Genomic DNA, 18762 nt, shown 5'->3' on the forward strand with positions numbered 1-18762 from the left:
TTCGCTACACAAGGATCTCTGGTTTGGAGGTACCTAAGATCTGTAGCTGGGAAAGACTGTACCAGAATGAATAACTAGTCTGTAATAAGGCAATCTCAGCTCTGGTTGAAAACTGACACCTTTCACTTCTGTGGGACAGTAGTACACTTAAATCATTGACTTCAAGAGAGCCAAGACCTCTCACACAGTATTTGTTCCCAGAAAGGACTGAAATTAGCAAAAAATAATTTAACAAACTCAGTTTTAAGTTAAAAGCTGGTAAGTCAATCTATTACTGGGAGGGGGAAGGTTGTGTCTTTGATGTTTTCAAATGTGTACATTTTTAGATTTTTAATGAAGTGCAATCATATGTATGTCATGTATCTGTATCCTGATCTATTTCTATACGATAGTCACAGCAGAGTGTTAACAACTTCTCATGGAAGAAGTTCTTTCCTCAGCCCACCCCAAACCAAGGATTTTTATACTTGGATGCCATTTTACTAGAGTAAAAGCGTTGAGCTTATCACTCATAAAACTTTTTTATGAAACAAAGTTATATTTTGGATAGACCCCTGACAGCACTGAATGAAGGGAACTAACGCCAAATGGCCGTGACAATTAACGGCGTTAGCCTCCCCAGACTGCCTTCCTCAATACACGGGCAGGATGTTTTATTTGAAGGTGCAGTACATACTTAGTAAAATCGCAGCAAGTTTCAACAAGTTAAGATTCATGGAAGAATTAAAAGCATCATCCAAGAAGAATACAGTTCTGGATTTTCTATCCCCTCATGATAATACTTGTATCATATAATGAATTTTGAATCGAAACAGCAACTTATAATGGCTTCCCAAGTGCACCTGAAGAGATGTCTCTCCTACAGAACAAGACTCTGCCCCTTGTCTCCATCTAGGATGAAAGGGGTGAGGACTGATGGTGCAAAACTAAGTGTGCACTGCCTGCTACGACTGTTTTCCAGAAGTGTCTGCTTCCTACAATTCCTTGTGCTTCTGAAACAGCATGAAGGGGTTCTAATACGTTGAATATATCTGCTAATACACAGATGTAGGATTTGTGCACAGTTTTAATTTGTATTACATTTAAATATCTCAGAATGCTTTTTCTGAAAGGGAATAGAATTTTGTGTTTGACACAATAGATTACATTTTGTTGAAGGCACTGTTAGTGGTGGGTGATAAAAAATGAGTAAATTCTAAGGAACTCTACATTTAAAAGGAACATTCCTACTTCCACGTTAGGAAAAAAAAAAAAAAGGAAATTGCTCAACAGACTCAGAGAATTTTCTTGCTTTTATGAGCAGGAAGGCTATAGATCAGAAAAAAAGCCAGTGATTATCTAGGGGTTGGTTGGGTTTTTCTAATACATAAATTCCAAAGGATCTCACTAAAAGCAGTATCAATTGCTATTACAATGTCTAAGCTGTAGATTACCTGGGTAAAACTTGCAGAACTGACATAAGTATGGAACTGTGAGATGTGTTGATTGAACTTTAAAGATTAAAAGTAAGCTCCCTTTAAGCATACAGTAATGATGAAAACCCTCTGAACTGAGAATACACTTTCTTTTTCTCCAGAGGAACTCATTCATGCTGGGGTTTTTGTACTCTAAGACTAATATGGCTGTCCTGAGCAAATAGTTCTGATTTATAGTACTGCAGGATCACAGAACCACAGAATCATTAAGGTTGGAAAAGACCTTTAAGATCATCAAGTCCAACCGTCAACCCAACACCACCATGCCCAATAAACTATGTCCCAAAGTGCCATGTCTACATGTTTTTTGAACACTTCCAGTGACAGTGACTCCACCACCTCCCTGGGCAGCCTGTTCCAATGTTTGACCACTCTTTCAGTAAAGACATTTTTCCTAATGTCTTTGGTTTATAGATGCTTTGGTTGCTAACAGAACTTTCTTGCCACTGCTGAAACTCTTCATTCACTTTTGTGGAGATGAAAAAAAGGCCTTGGAAAGGCCTTCTTGGACATCTTGCTGCTGGAATGAGGTCTTTATAAAGACCTTAACCATATTTGCTTGTGCAGTATCTTAAGGCATTAACATAAAAAGAACACACAGAAATATTATTATGAAACATGAAAAAGACATTTCTTATAAAAATTAGGCACTCAGAGGACATTTTCACACTCAGAGGACATTCTGGGGAGCTAGTACATTCAGCCCACGTAAAGGAAGCAGAGCTGCCAATGTCTGAAGGACCTTGTCAATATTACACTATAAAGTGCCCTCAAGCTATGTCCTTCAGGTTAATGCAAAAACTGATTGTCTGTAATCAGAAGCAAGGATGAGAGGATGATGGTACCTTCTTGTGGAATAGTACTAAGGTTTGTTATATGTTCACTGGTAAAAAACATTTTCTGGTTTGTTTCCACAAGATTTGTTTCTTTCTGAGTTCTCCATCCACTGTGAACAACCTCTTCCCAAGAAGTTCTGTTTTCTGGCTTTTGTGGCTGTTTCATTAAGTCTGCTCTCCTCTTGTTCCTTCTTTTCCATTCATATGGGGAAAGAACTAAAATCAGAAGCATCTTTCATTAAGAGTCTTATGATATTTGGAATCAAGCAGATTATATTCAGGATCTATTCTTCTTGCATCATGGTTTCAACTGAAAAATGTGAAGAAGGATTACTCAGCTTGTCTGAACGTCTATGCTTTGGCTGACCCTTTTTGGTTTTCAAACAACGAAAAGAATGTCCCACTACAATAGTCATAAACTGTCAGTCTGATAATCTCAAGAAACTAGGATAGGGCTTTGCTCTGCAGCTCAGAAAAATATCCCACCACTTTTTTGCTTTTGTTGATACTGTTGTTGTCCTTTCCTTGGAAGTGCTGAAGGCAGGAAATCTGAGGGCCGTTTTTTAAAATATCTTATGGCTTTTTACTCCTTCTTGAGCTTGAAGTAATCTTAAGACTCAATAGAAGGTAACATAAAGCAAAAGTGCTGATCCTAAAGTGAAACAATGATTGGAGTGATCCTGCAAACAGAATAGCTACGTATGAAGCAAAAGGTCATTCATAGTCCTGTATAAACTCCAGTGGCTTTGATGTGATTCTATCAAAATTCAGAAAGAACTAAAAATCGCTGTTTCTCTGTGCTACAATTCAGACCGTGGCATGTTGCAATTATACTACAACTATCCAGAGCAGACACAAATATCCCTCCACCAATATCCCACTTCTCCTCCATCCCCTCAGAACAGAACATCACAACACTCCATACTGCTGTTTTGCATCTAAAAGAGGCAATAATGAGTAAGACAGCATTATAAACCTTTGCTGTGCCCCAAAATACTAAAATATTTGTGCACACGAGGTTTTTCAGTGCATGGATACAGGATAGTACAGTCATATGCCATCTCATACAAATTTTTGTTGCACATGGTGCTAAGTGGGACGTTTTAATTAATTGCTGGAATAGCAGTGACTGTGAGTTTATGTACACATAGATAAGTTTCTAGTACTAACCAGCAGAAAAGATGTCCTTTTCCACAATCTACAGCAGGGGCTTTTAGCATAGGGAAGCTAAGTGTATCTGATCCTGTTGAATTTGATCCTTGTCTTGTTAGCCTTACTGCTCTTTCACAGCCTGGTATAGGACACCATTTAATAGCAGGATTATTTTCAACAAAAGCCTGTGGGGGAAAAAAGAAAAATATTTTACCACATAAAATCAAATTCATCATTGATATAAAACAACCTGTATTCATAACCTTCCTTTGAAGGAACAAAGCCAAAAGCATAAGGACAATCTTGTAGCTACTTTGATAGGCTTTTAAAAATAGTCATAAAAAAGGAAATAATTTAATCTCCAACTTAAAAGTGTTTTGTTTTGTTTTGTTCTGTTTTGCTTTAATAACAACAGTACTCCAGACTTATGCTAAGATGCAAATGAGTTACACCCCAAACAAAACATTCAGTGTGTGCAAGTCCTTTGTGATATGGCTTACTGTAAACTTATACTATATATGCACTGGCAATACTCATTAACAGAACTGACTCTTGTAGTTGAAAAGAATTAAAACCATACTGATTAAAATGAAAATCCCACAATATATCCCACCCGCAATAAATCTGATATCAGAACTAGACTAGCTCAGAAATTTGCCTCCAATCTTTCTTGGTTAATATAGCAGGTCTTCTTTTGTAAAACTTACATCTAACAAATGAGGAGGAAAAGGAACTTTCACTACTTTGCTTCAAATCTATGCTGATCACCAGCCACTTGAAATATGAAGATGTAAAAAATTAATCAGATCTGGTCATTTCATTTGCATCTCACCATGTAAGATTCTGTTACTGTGTATTAAAGAGACCTGTCACACAGAGAAAGTACTGAATTGTAATCAAAAAAATATTTTTCTTCCTTCTTTTGCCCTGCCACCACTGATAAAGTAGCACATTATCTCAAAGACTAGTTCATTACTACACTAGTATAAAAGAAAAAAGGTTAATTAAAAGATTGCTTTTAAAAACAAGTTGCAATGAAGGAAATAAACACATAAAAGAAATCAAGCAGGAAAACCAAATCAAGATTTTCCTACTTCTCTTCCTATATACAGCAATCATATCAAGCACTGGATAGAAAAAAAAAATAAGTAATTCACTTGTACTAATAAATTTTTTAAATGGAATTTTTCTGAATGTAAAGTCTCTCAGTAGTAAAAATAATCCAAAAACTCTTAAAAATTTTAGACTGCCAACACAAACAAGTCTGGCTGATTAAAAGCTTCTTATCACCTGTTATGAACATTAGCTTGAGCAAATAATTTTATTAATACTGCAGTAGGTTACACATTATGGAAGTATTGCATTTGTGCTTTAGGAATAAACATAATGTTCTTTCTTTTTTTTCAGTGGTACAGCAACTATTGATACTATGGCATATCAGACAGCCAATAATTCAGTGCATGTATAAATTTATGAATTTCTACTTGGAACGTTACAGGTAAGTTGTAAGGTATTTTTTTATAAAATGAAATACAGTTCAAGAGTACAGCAACAGTTTGATAATTTACCTTAATGTCAAATTGAAGGTATCTTTTGTCCATCTCCTTGGAAACCACACTTTCTATGATGTCTACAGGCACAAGCTGGAAACAATCATATGCTGGGCAGAAAATGTTGTGAGCTTCACCCTCCTGAATTTTCAGATTCAAAAATCTGCCAGAATTTTGTCAGTCAGTATTTGTGAATAAAAAGTAAAAATGAAAATGTTGCTGAATACTTTATACTAGATTCACAGATATTCACATTAATCAATTTTTAAACAAAGAATAGTAAGTATCCCTTTCTGCTCAAAAGGGATACAGATTTGATGAACAGCATAATTAAAAAAAATAAAAGAACATTGTCATGGTTTAAAAGTGAGCACCATCAGGTATGCTTAGCCCTATGTGTTTGTAGTTTCCATCCTTGACATTTATCAGAGACAGCTATGTAATGTTTAATTAAACTGAGCATTACTTCTAACATATCAGAAATGGAACATGTAAATGTAATTAATCTAGGAAATAATTAATTTGATATGCAATTAATTTTTACAACTGTGATAGTCAAAATAGGTCTGCTCTTGGAAACAAATTTCTAAACGGAGACCTTTATAGTCCCTAAGCACTAGAATGCAAGACAGAACAAGCTCAGAAATCTGCGAAAGCTGGACTTCAACTCACAGTGCACAAGGTTGCTTAGTTTAAAAGTTGTTACTGATTTATCAATCTGACATCAAGGATGATACTCAACTCACCTAACTTTAATCATCTGAAGGACAGGCAGCTATTCTAAGTTACGTCACCTGAGATCCTTCAATAGTTAAGGTCAAGAGACTTGCTGATTCATCTTAGATTCATACCTTAGAATGGGGTAACTCAGTCCTGGCTATGCTCTGAGTACCTTAGAAATGGCTGGCTCGGAAAAATGAATCCCACTCTAGATGTGCCACCGCCAACACTTGGTTGACATTGAACTGTAGCTCTGAGTGCATGCACAAATTGCAGTACACATAGTCCATCACCCAAATTAGAAGCACCATGTCAAGCCAGCGATCTCTTGCTAACGTCTACATCACTGCCTAACTATTTGCAAGACAACAGAAGCATGACTATTAATTTTCTTGCCACTGAAAAGAATTGCCTTCTAAAAGCTCATATGGAAAAGAAAGTGCTCTTCCTTAACATAGGAGGAACGGGTTCGTATAAATTGGGCTCATCTGCAGTGGGACTAGCTGTGCTCATATGACACTGTAACAAGACACCATACCGGTACAGTTCAAGTAGTACATTCTCCTGAATGGGGACAAAGACGAATGTAAAAGTACTGCATACAGATATAATTATTCCTGGGAAGTATGATTAATATTTATACTAGCATAATTATCCATGTCTGAGTTTTTTACTAGCACAACTATTGTGACTTTAAAAAAAATTATGTAGGAATGAGAGCATTACACTAATAGAACTTTTAAACTAAATCTACTCCTCAGTTATTAAACCTCAGTGTAAGAAAGCATTTTAATTGCTGTTCTGATTGGAAATGGACTGATGATGCCTAAGTTTAGTGTGCTAAACTAAGACAAGGAAGTAAGCATGTCCTTAATTTAGAAAGTGTAAACCCCAACGCTGCCAACAGCCCCGCCCCCCAGCCCCGAGCAAATCAAGAGTAGGCTCATCTATTTACACACAGGCTTGAAATATTTGCTTAACAGTTTTGCTGAATCAGGACCAAAACAAACATTATGTAAGCTTGAAACAGTTGATGGCCACTTTGAGTGACAATTTAATTATTCAATAGGGTCAAACCAGCAACTCTTTGAAGTCCAAACAGTACTTTAACATCAGCTGTTTATGGTCTCTGTCTTTTCCTCTTCAAAATGTCAAGTATGAAAGTTTCTCAAAAGACAGAAAAGTAGATATACTCACGCCTCCCAGCATGCTCTGCAGAAGTCGTGTCCACAAGGCATATCCACTGGGTCTTCAAACACAGAAATATTACACATACAAATGTCACACTGTAGATGAAAAAAAACCTTCTGATTAAAAAATACCCTAAAGCCTTTCATATTGTTAGTAGGACACGTGATGTTGGAAAATATCAGCAAAAATTTAAAGAAGTGCTCATCACAGGAAAAAATCTAACTGTAACCAGGAAAAAAGTTATTTAAGCTATAGGAATAGAAATGAGAAAGATTAAGTATCTCTCTTTCTATACCTCCCCATCCAATCAGCACATTTTGGGGTGCCTTCCATCACGCCTTCCAGCTCAGTAAGTGCTTCACCCTGCAGAGTGCTGGGATCTCAGAATTAGAGTACTAGGGACAAAAGGGACCTGAGTTTTTCATCAGCTTCACAGGCAGCCAGAAATGGAGTTTTGAGATGACAGAGGCTACAGGAAATGTTTAGCATCTCACACAATCAGGTCCAAATCAAGGCGGAGCAATTTGGTTGTGCAACAGCAGCAACTATTTTAAGTAATGATCTACATAAATATTATTTTTTGAAATAATTTGAGGCTTTTGATCAAAATAAAGAATAAGTTAAGCTCCAAATATTCCAACAGAATGGTTGAATTGTATACAACTAGGTACTATCTCTCTACTATTGAGACCCTTACTCTGAGATTTAAAGCATAGGGATGAAACTATTCTTTGCTTGTGGTTAGGCATGAAAATAAATACTCATGTTCTTCAAGGAGTACAAATGGATTTTTCTTTCCATTGGAACATAGATTCCATGAAAATTTACTTCAACTTTCAATACATTAGATATTACACACACAGAGGACATTTTCAAAAAGTTAGCTTACGGTACACCACTTTTTCAAAGCACTTGTGTTACAACCAAAACAAAACCAAAGCAGCTGGCCTTTAAAGGGCAAAACTCGATGAAGACCTTTATTGTTGTTTCAATCACGTCAGCTTATTGTCTTGCCAAAATTAAATATTTTAGAAGTTGACAATGCATCAAAATGTTCACTATTAAGTTACATGAGTTTTCAATTATGTTTAAAATGTTACTTTAAAATAAGGAATTTCATGAAACCCTGGGTTCCATTTACTGGAACAGTTTTAATTATAAGGTAGGATGTAAATGCAAAATCTGAAAAGGAGCTTTATAGCTTGTGGTTTTATTTTATCTGTTCCTTTTAGTTTTCATTTTCCTGCCAAAATGAGAGACTTCAGAAAAATATGTATTCTTTCATAATCAACACTTAAAAAATATTATTTTGACAGGTCTTTATAAGATTTTTAAACAAACAGGAGTATTAAATGTATAACTGGATTTGGATTTAGATACACTAGATCTAGAATGGCAATCATTATCCAAACCTGCACTCCTGGTTTATGGACCATCAGTGAAAAACAAAACACACAATGTAAAACTGAAGACATGTAATCTTTCATTACACATTTTAATTGGGAAATAGTCACATAAAATATTTAACTGATAATGTAAATAAATGTATGATAACATTATTCCTTCTATACAGCTTCTTTTTCAGCATTTTACAATTAGATAAATAAAAGATCTCTATGCAGGAATAATATGAGATCTAGGGATGATCCTTTTGCAAGACTGCATATAATATTCTAGAAAAATGCTTAGGTCATGGAGCAAAAGTTTTATAATGCTGCAGCTGCAGATTATTAAAAAGAGAACTCTGTCTTCCAAAAGAACTACACTGATTTTAATGAAAGGCGCTTTCATATTTCAAATTTGCAATAGCCTTGTAAACCACTGGAAGCAGCCCACACATAGTAAAAGTAATTATAAGCTTACAGTACACTAGTGGGCTGACATTTCAAAATGCAGACAAAGAGAATTTTGTTTTCTAAAGAAAAAAATTCAAAAGGCAGGGTTCACAGCATTGAGTACATTCAGGGAAATGGATACAGTGAAAGTACACATCTTGAGAAGTATGAGATGAGAAGCTCAAAAGAGCCAAATGCACTGATGTGACTGTAGCTGGCTAAAAATGCTACTTTGTGAGTGACAGCCAAGGTGAAAACAGAGTGCTTTATATTAGCCAGATGTTCGACTGTGTTATTATATAAAATGTTTAAGGTGTCAACTTTCTCTGTTCACCGTGGGAAAGAGAAACACTTCCACCTTTACAAACGTATTTTCAGAATGAGATGACAACACAGCTCTCCTGTCCACATAGGTGCTCTGTGTTAGCTCTTTTGCCATGCGAGTTTCAGATCTATTTATGAACTTACCACAGCTGTCTCAATGTCTCCTGGCGAGGGGCTGATTTCGTCGGGGGAAGTTACAGAAGAGCGAGTTGTGCGTGGAGTTCGTGGAGAAGGGAGTGTGTCCCACGCGTTGTATCCACTTGGAGGGGGAGTTGGCATCTGAACCCCTGAACGCTGGCAGCAGTTCTCTGGATTAGACATCCATGCTTCAAGTAACTTCTCCCTGTCCCAGTCTTCAATAAATAAAGACACAGGAAATTATGCAGCTGACAAGTGTTTAAAATCTATTTTGTAACTGCGTCCTCTATATAAACACTAAGCTAAAAAATTTAGAAATAAGTAATTATGATAAAGCATAAGTGAATGGAACTTTAGACATTAAATTTTACAGAACACATTCCAAGATAATACATAATGCAATGTATTTATGTAAATAATTGCATCACAAGCATCTCCTTTCCCTGTAACACCAGTCTTAAATAAAATTGTTTTTATTATTTATTGATGGCAATTGTAGTAGCTAGGAGACTCAATGAGAAACCTGAACTGCAGTGGCTTGCAAAGACGGATCAAAATACAACAGCCCTTGCACCACAGATTTTTCAGAATCTCCCTTTCTATGAAAAATGTAATTGTCCAATACAGACTCATTTTTATCTATTGTGTTTTTTTCAGAAGATGAACCCAAGTGCTACAAACGAAGGAAGAATGATATACAACTGGATTTCAAAAAGTTTTGTGACCTAATGAGTAACCAGTCTTTACATATGTATATGAGTGATGTATTTCTGGGGAAAAAGAAGAAAAAACCCTCACCGATTGCAAAAAATATTTCATATATTCTTACTACATTTTTATTCTATAATTGTTACTCAATGCTTTACTTTATTCATAATTAACATTGCCCATTTATATACAAAAAAAGAACTAGTGAAACTTATCCATTAAGATCTTAAAACTAAATCAAATCTTTCTTAGTCATTGTTTGAAATGTTTTCTCTTTCTGATTCTTATGAGCAATACTGAAGATATCTTAAGAATAGTGATTTTTTTCTATTAAAAATACTTAAAAGTTCTCATTTAAATATAAATCTATCAAATTCCTATATGGATTTTAATCTAGAACCATCAACACCATGCACAGATCAGATGATCTAGAATTTCAGAAGGAAAGATAAATTTCCCAACTTTTTCCTATTGCCTTAAATAAATATTTTAATTTTTTTTTTTTTTAATGTTAGGTACTCCCACTGGAAACTCAAGTGTTATTAACTAAAAGGCCTGTGTTCTTTTCATTGAATTTTAGATTTTATAAGAAAAAGATCGATAGTACTCCTATACTGTATTAATGCTGGGAAAAAAGATACATGTTCTAAGCACTGAACTTAGTAAAAATATTGTCCCTGGAAAATAATGATTGCTATCATACTACTATCTGCTCCCTCCTAATATGAAAAAAAAGCCTTTAAGGTGGAGATGATTTACTGATCAGGTGCTTACTTATCTAAGCTAAAACATATAATGCATTAGTTTAATTTATTTTGTTTAAAGACATGGACCTTGAACATATTTACACTTAAAAAATTTTGGTTTTTTTCCACCATTTTTCAAATTACCCTGACCTTATAATCTTTCAGAGGGGAGCTGACTGAATCTAAGATACAGATAAAATTTGCTAAAAGTTTTCTGGAGCTCCTTTGTCTACACTGTATCTTTAAAATTATCCAGGGTTAAAACATGGTACTAAATGGATTCCACTGTGTTTTCTTTACTAACTTATGTGTTTTAGTAAAATATGAGGTATTTGCTGAATTGCCTCGCTTTTGTCCTGAAATCAACTGCTACATAATGAACTAAAAGAGAAATAGGAACAATGTTGAAAAAACATTTGTTGAAAAACTATAAATTTATTTATTTTCATGAGTGCCATAATAACATTGTTTTATCTTGGCTCTAACTCTACATACTTATGTCTCTTAATTAAAAAAAAAAAACAAAACACTCTTAACTCTTATAGCCTGTGTCAGTAAATTGATATAGTTGTATGATAAAAGAAAGCAAAGGTTTTGGATTAAATATTACATGTCTGTAAACTATTAAAAGCAGTACATAAGAATGATCTCTCCAAGAATTTAAAACATGTTTTTCATACATTAAGTGTGAGTTAAGTTAAGATTTCACATTATTCTTTTATGAATTTCAAGATTAAATGCAAAAACATTACAATTTGGCATTTGATGTTTCCCTATTGTCTAAGCCTTGGTAAATAGCTCAGTTATTCCCTTTATTAGGCTGAACCAATTCTATGTCTTAATTTCAAATAAAACAAATTCTGTTTGAATAATTTCCAGTGTATGACTACAGCTACAGGCAAAATAGTTTACTTTCTCATGACTTGCAAATTCTCTGTGCTTCTTTCTTCGCGTTGGCCAATTGCATTAAGTTACCACTACATCAGTAGAATGACCTTTCCAACACAGACCTGTTTCTTCTCAACTTTCAATTCCTGCTTGCTAGATGCTGGCAGACATTTCTCCACAATTTACATCAACCTCACTGCTTTTGAACTTATTATGGACTGTGCTGCGAGTTTGAACAGTATTGCCATCACTTTCTTCTTCAAAAATATCTGCACAGGTTACAGAATCTGCCTACCCACTTAGTCAAATATTTAGTAATATTGAGCCTTAATGAGAGTATTCTGAGAATCCAAAATAGCATTCAAATATTGCACATATTATAAATACATTGTAAGAATTAAACAAATAATTAACATTAAAAAAACATATAAGCAAAGACTGTGCCTTAAATATTATTAGACTGGCAGAAGTTCTTAAGTCAGTGTTAAAAGGAACACAAATAGCAAGTATTGAAAATGACGTAAGAGAGATGACTTTCAGGTACCATACCTCCTCATGAAAGTCTGCCAAATGTTGTGGGTTTAAAAGAACGTTTTCCTATTTCACTTTTCCCTCTCCATTTTCACAAGGAGCCCACAAAAATAATAGGGTATGAAAGCTTAATCCAGCAATACAGTCATGAGCATCCAAACCATTAACTGCCCGAGTAGTTGCTTTGGCATACAGTAACAACGCAGATGCTTCAGTAAGCTTAAGTTTAGAATCACTGAATGAAAGCCTAAAGCTTCCACCGAGTTTCAGAGATACTTTTGCCTGGAGTGAACACACTGTATTCAGTATATCCCCATTCTGACAAGCCCGGTTTAAATTACATGCCAACAGCACAGACTGATTTCAGTGAAAGTTACCAGTTACAAATACACATGTGGAAAAGTATAGCCTGTATTAAACGAGTAACTATAAAAATCCTTCAAAGGACATACACTCATATGTTTTAAACCCCAAGACAATTTCCAAACATTTATTACAATGCTCAGACTGCTTTTATTGCAATGATAAATAAATAAACAAACATATACATAGATAGATAGATAAATAAATAAATAAATCTGGTCCCATTTTATACATAGATCTATAGTGGCAGAAAACCAATGGTCTCACAAAAATAGGTACAATGAATTTGACTTTTTTTGACATAGGGAAGGCAAGGTTTACTTCATGTCTCTCACTAAAATAGGAAAGCTCTGTTTTTCCACACTCCTCAAGTTAAAATGTCTTCCGTTATAATTCCTCGTTTGAATCACGTTCCTATCAGCTTCCCTATCTGCCTTAATGCTTTTTGACATACTGCAGCTGTGCTTCTTTCTGAAGTACTTTGTGAACTGTTTCCTGGTATTTGATTAACCGTTACTTCTCTTTTACTTGGAAATAGAAAGTAAACATACAACTGCAATTTTGATTTTGCTGAAAACAGTTTTTTTAATCTTTAAGGTTTTGGATTACCGTGTGCCCGAAGTAGAGCTTCTGCAGTAAAGAGCGGAGCTTGGAGCATGTCAGCAGATTCCACAATCAGCATATCCTTAAGCCTTCGCAGGTCCTGAAGTCTTAGCCCCTCATATGGCTTTGAGAAGAAGACAGAAAATTTATCTCTAGCAGTATTTTCCAGTTAGTCTCTAATTCCATACTAAAATGAAAACATTCAAAGCACTGTTACTGATCATCATCTCAACTGTGAGGTAATACGTGACAAAGTTTATTCATTGTGTAGACCAATGACAATGAAAAGCTATATGGAAACACTGTCATTTTGCAATATTTATAGTGTGAACTTTGTACGTTTCAAAATCTAAAAGCCAATATCTCTAGAGTTCTCCATTATACTTGGAGGCCATGTTCAAATGATGAACTAGCCTAACACTGACTCTCTCTCTCTCTCTCTCTCAAAAAGACAGATTTTCACAGAATCCAGATGAATTTTGACGTGATTAAACTTCAAATATTGTGGCATGGTATGAGAATGCATGACTAGATTTGAACTAAGGATTTCAGGGGAGAGCGAAAGGACAGGCTAACATACATTGCATACAGATCCTCTGACACTAATTTTATACATGAATTGAGACCCATTAACTTTGAATTAATCTGGAGCATGATACATTGAGACATTAGATAGAAGGGATACATTTGTAAACAGAATCAGGTACAGGTCTTTTGAGGCAATAGCCACCCTCAGTGTACTCAGAAGTGTAGCAGTCAGTCATGAATAGGAGAGATGAGACATGCAGTTAGAGGTTCACAGGAACACAGAATGGTTGAGGTTGGAAGGCATCTGTGGATGTCATGTGGTCCAACGCTCCTGCTCAAGCAGGGTTACCTAGATACCGCTGGCCAGGATTGTGTCTAGATGGCTTTTGAGTATCTCCAAGGTTAGGGATTCATTGTACATGAAGATGTGAAAACTCTCTTTGAGAAACAGTGACCAACTGTGATAGCCCTGCTCAGTCAGAGCACATCATCCAGCTGCCTTACTGGTCTGGAGCTCCATCCCCTTATTATAGCATTAAAAAAAAGTCAAATTAGAAGGACAAAAGGCAATAATTTTAGGATTCTGAATTAGCTAGCTCCAACCAAGATACTAGAGATACATACTCATGTCCTGCAGACTCTTTTTTAAAATTAAGAAAGGAAGAACGTGACAGCAAATAATGTATTTGTTAGTGTTGCACAGGGAGAATGCCCAAAAGGTAGAAAGAGAAAAGTAAGTGGGAAGATATGTACAGAGAATGCCACAGAATGCCAAGTCTTTCTTGCCCCAGAAAGACTCTGCACTGGGTCTTTGTCCTTTTTGAGAAAGCAAGAAAAGCAGAAAAGAAATGGACTGTGAGTGTCCTGACTTTACGCTCAAGTTCAGGGAGTTTCTGTATGTCCTTCCATTGCTGATCATGCATGACTCAGTAAAGGACAATGTGAACGTTAATGGCTTGCACTGAAATAAATCTGGGCCACTTGATTCATAGCACGCTGGAATTTGACTGACCTACTTCATTTCTTACAAAAGAGTTCATTTATAAAAACATGTCAGAAAGACAGGCATACAAACAGCTGGGTGCCTGAATGATTATAATTGCACGAAGATGCTGCAAAAAAAAATGGAAGCAAAGAGTAAATTGTCTTCACTAAATCTGAATTGCATTTTGAATTGCAATTGTAAAACAAGTAGCTTTGTCAGCACAACAGTACTCACTTCTTGAAGACCATATATATCATAAAAGGAAATGACTTTTCTGTTAAACCTGTAACATATTTTAGGACCTAGTATTTTATTCTGAACTGCAGATATGCTCAAAATTATATTTAACTGATTGGTTCTAGGTCAAACACTGGCAATTATCTCCCTTGAGTAACAGACTACTATATTATCTCAGCTAGGGCATTCCACACAACCCAGCAGGGATTTTTGGATCCTGCGGTTTTTAAGAATCCCAATTCTATCTTTTTAAGTAATGAGGGAAATATTTCTTAAGAATGTGCTTGAAACTTTAGACATTTGTTTCAGAAAATAATATATGAGCCCACAGAAGAAGCTGAAAGGAAGGAAATTTTAGGCTGGCATTATTAAGTAGCTTGCTTTGGAAATTCCAGAGTGAAGGCTTTATGAAATGAGAACCCTTAAAAATGTTCATGTGTACAAGACACAGTCTTGTAGAGACTTGCAAAGACACAGTCTTTAGTTATTAGGATGCATAGCCTTTATGTAATATCATAGAGGTTTGTTTTTAACTATTTCAAACATGGATGACTTATCTCTGCACTGCCATATACAGTAAAGGATTTTGATTACAGCTCATGATGCTCAGAGACCTCCTTTAATACTCATTTATGGAGGAGCTCTTCATTGATATTTTCTGTGAAAAAGGCAGTGTTCAATATTAGCATCATTATCTGTATAATTATTTCGGAATACTTTATTTGAGTTACTACTTTAATCCATTGGTGAGCTTCTCACTACAGATTTCAATACTTTCACATTCTCAAGAGTCTTTCTTTTTAATTATTTTCAATTTTTTACCACTAATATTCAGATATCATAAATTATATAATTGTTTTTCTCCTGAAAGTACTTTCAGTATGTAAGCTGGTTATTTTAACAGATCATTTCAAACTATTATTATTTTCTTCACTTTTAAAGTACCATTAAAATAGACAAGGGCAAAGTAACTCTTTGCTACAGAGATGACTGTATAATTAAATGGTGTCAAATATACTTCATGTAAATATCCTTCTCTATGGGTGGATGGAGTTCTCTAGTTAATATTAAAAAAAAAATTATACTCCATTTAACTCATTCAAGTATATGCACTGTACGTATATAACTGTGTATATATCTTAACTACCTGTAGTGCCCTTCTCTCACTTAATAAACCACTCTCTATCTGTAGAGATAAAGCACATTTAAATCATTTTAGATAATTCTTTGTATTTATGATATTTGCATTATATATATACTTACATGACAATTCTGGAACTGAAGAAAGCCATTCCAATTACTATACACCCAATAAATCTGTGATACACTCACTAGCAGTGTATTTCTACAGTATTCAGTGGCTCATATGTAAAATGAACTAAGAAATTATATACTTTGCTATTGCACAATGTATTTCTCTGAGTCAGAGTGCCAAAACTGTTCTGGATGACCTGCTCTGAAGTACTGCTCATTCCCAGGTGTTTCTTATGCAAGTTTAAAACATTGCATGATGTGACTGAAATTAAGGTGCCTGTTATCTTCCACGGATACATCACCAAGACAAATATGCTCCCATGCTAGAATATTTATTCAAATTTAAAGACTGTGCAAATAAAACAACCAAAATCTACAAAAGTAGTTACAGTCGTATTACTTAGAGTAACTTCAATTAGATTTAAAAGATAAACTTAGATTTTATGTAGCTGAGACTTTTTTTGGAGATTATTCATCAACAAAGTAAGAAAAAAGAATCAAGACAAAGAAGATAATCTGAAATACTCTCGTGGCTTGCTTTCTAATACCCTTTCCACTGCCCACACATCATAGATGGATCTTCTTTTGCTACTAACTACAGTGTTAAGAGAGTCACACTTTATACTTCATTCTTAAAATATTTATCACTCCCATTTTATATAGGGAAATATAGATTATGTGTGTTGGTATGTTGTATTCCTTCCAAACTGCATTTTGTGGAAACACAACAATCATGTTTATGTTTCAAAACTATTAGGGACTGTTTGCTACCCATCTTTAACTGCAGTCTCTAATTTGATCACTAAAAATGTTTGAGGTGTACTAAAACCAAAGTAAAATAGTAAGTTTAAAAATATGCTTCATGGAGCACTGTAGTAAAATGAGATTTTAAAAGGTTGGGTAACTGTATGATGGAAATGGATTTTATTCAGAAACCCTTTTGGAAGGAGTAAACTGAACTGATGGATGATGAACAGCTTTTTGCTGCCGGGCTCTCAAACTTCAAATGTGGGTCTACTCAGCAATTTGTATTTCTTAACGGCTTGAGAGCCTCTGTAGTCAAAGAAAGGTATGTGCAAGTTATTTTTTCCACTATTACAAGTGTTTCAATTCTAAACATGAGCGCTCACATAATTCCTTCGTAATATTTCAATGTGATGAAGAACATGAACTGGTTGTCAACATCAGAGACAAAGTTTTGTTATTATTCTGAATATACACACTTAATTCAATGACACTGCACAGAGCATTACAAAAATCTTTTGCTCTGTATGAAAAAGAGGATTATTTTCTGCTGTAAATATGGCAGGTCTGGAACGGGAGGTATTGGGTACTATCATTCCAGATACTACTGTGCATATCATAAACACTGGAGTTAGGCCCATTTGGCTGTTTTGCCTGGGAAGAAATCCTATTCATGGTTTTAAAATGTTTTTTCTTTTCCTCTAACCTTCATTCAAGAGATGAAATTACATTGAAAATGCATTTCTTGGTGTCCCAAAGTTTTTTAATTCTTGATGAATTGAATTTTTGTGTTTTGGAAAGATGTTAAAGGGCATCACCGAACAATGACAATCTAAATACTACGTTAAACAAACATTTTGCATACTTGCTTCCCCTAATGCTTAGTATTTTTTAAAAATGAAATTGAAAGTAGAGGACCATCTTTGAGGGGCAATTTTGGTGAATGATACATGTTCTGGGGAAGGTTTTTGGATCAATTCTCATTCCCCATTAAGATACAGCTGGAGGCATAACCACAGCCAGTGGTTAAGTGCAGCTTTCACTGCCCATCTCAGACATTCGTCCACAGACCTGGAAGATGAGGACTGTAATCATCTGGACTGCAGTTCAGTGCTAGTCTTTCTAAGGCTGATTTTTTTCAACTGGTTTTGGCCACTCTGAAGGCTAAGATTAAAAAATGAACTCCCTCTGGTTACATGCTCCTGGCATAGCTCTTGTGCTAGCACTTCTGCTCTTACACAAAAAGTTAGAGAACTCACCCCACTGAAAAGTCACAAAGAAAAGGAAAAAAAAAAAAAAGAATGGAGCACATGAAGGCAGAATTGCTCTATGTGAAGCCTCAAGACCACCCATCGGTGTACCAAATTCCAGGCTGACATTTTTCAGCTTGTGAATCTTTAGAACACATGGGAAAGCTGCCCTGGTATGTCAGATGGATTTAGGTCTGCAGGCTTGCCTGCATTTCAGTTCTCATGCTCAACAGCTTTGCTAAAAACAAGTCAAATGAGGAACAGACCTGTATCTTTTAACAGCCTCAGTGATGTGACCCCAAATTAACATAATTACCTTTTACTTGAGTCCCTTGTAACTATCAAGTCTTTAAGCTGATTTTGCTCTGAGCATCTACCTTGAACAGTCATGAGACGTTTTCTCTCGCTGAAAAGCCTGTTCAAGTGGTACTTGACTTGCCCCACCCACATGTGTAAGTTCACCATTCTCTTGCGTGTTGGTGCAAATGCCAGCAAACCCATGGTATAAATATAACAATAAAAATTATGCAGGTTAAATAAAACAATTACATATTAGCACTCTAAAACTTTTTCTTCTTTTAAGCCAAATCATTGCTATGATCCAGTGACAGCATAACCATCCAAATAGTTCTACTTGTACAACCAAAGGAGAGGTAAACTGCAATCGTAGCAGGAAACTGCAGCAGTCTTTTAAAGTGGTTTTG

General features: G+C 35.3%; 1 protein-coding gene across 2 annotated transcripts in view; it reads right to left on the reverse strand.

Moving 5' to 3' along the window:
- The window catches only part of ANKIB1 (ankyrin repeat and IBR domain containing 1), a 60821-nt gene that overhangs the window by 16354 nt on the left and 25705 nt on the right, over nt 1–18762 (reverse strand). For both annotated transcript variants that reach the window (XM_010285946.1, XM_010285945.1), the window contains exons 4-8: nt 13067–13184; nt 9228–9436; nt 6931–7019; nt 5032–5176; nt 3482–3648 (exon numbers count right to left, since the gene is read on the reverse strand). In XM_010285946.1, the coding sequence (XP_010284248.1) occupies nt 3482–3648; nt 5032–5176; nt 6931–7019; nt 9228–9436; nt 13067–13184 (728 nt within the window). The remainder of the gene's footprint in view (nt 1–3481; nt 3649–5031; nt 5177–6930; nt 7020–9227; nt 9437–13066; nt 13185–18762) is intronic.

This window comes from Phaethon lepturus, unplaced genomic scaffold (assembly GCF_000687285.1).
Source record: "Phaethon lepturus isolate BGI_N335 unplaced genomic scaffold, ASM68728v1 scaffold3144, whole genome shotgun sequence".
In the NCBI taxonomy this organism is placed as follows: Eukaryota; Metazoa; Chordata; class Aves; order Phaethontiformes; family Phaethontidae; genus Phaethon; species Phaethon lepturus.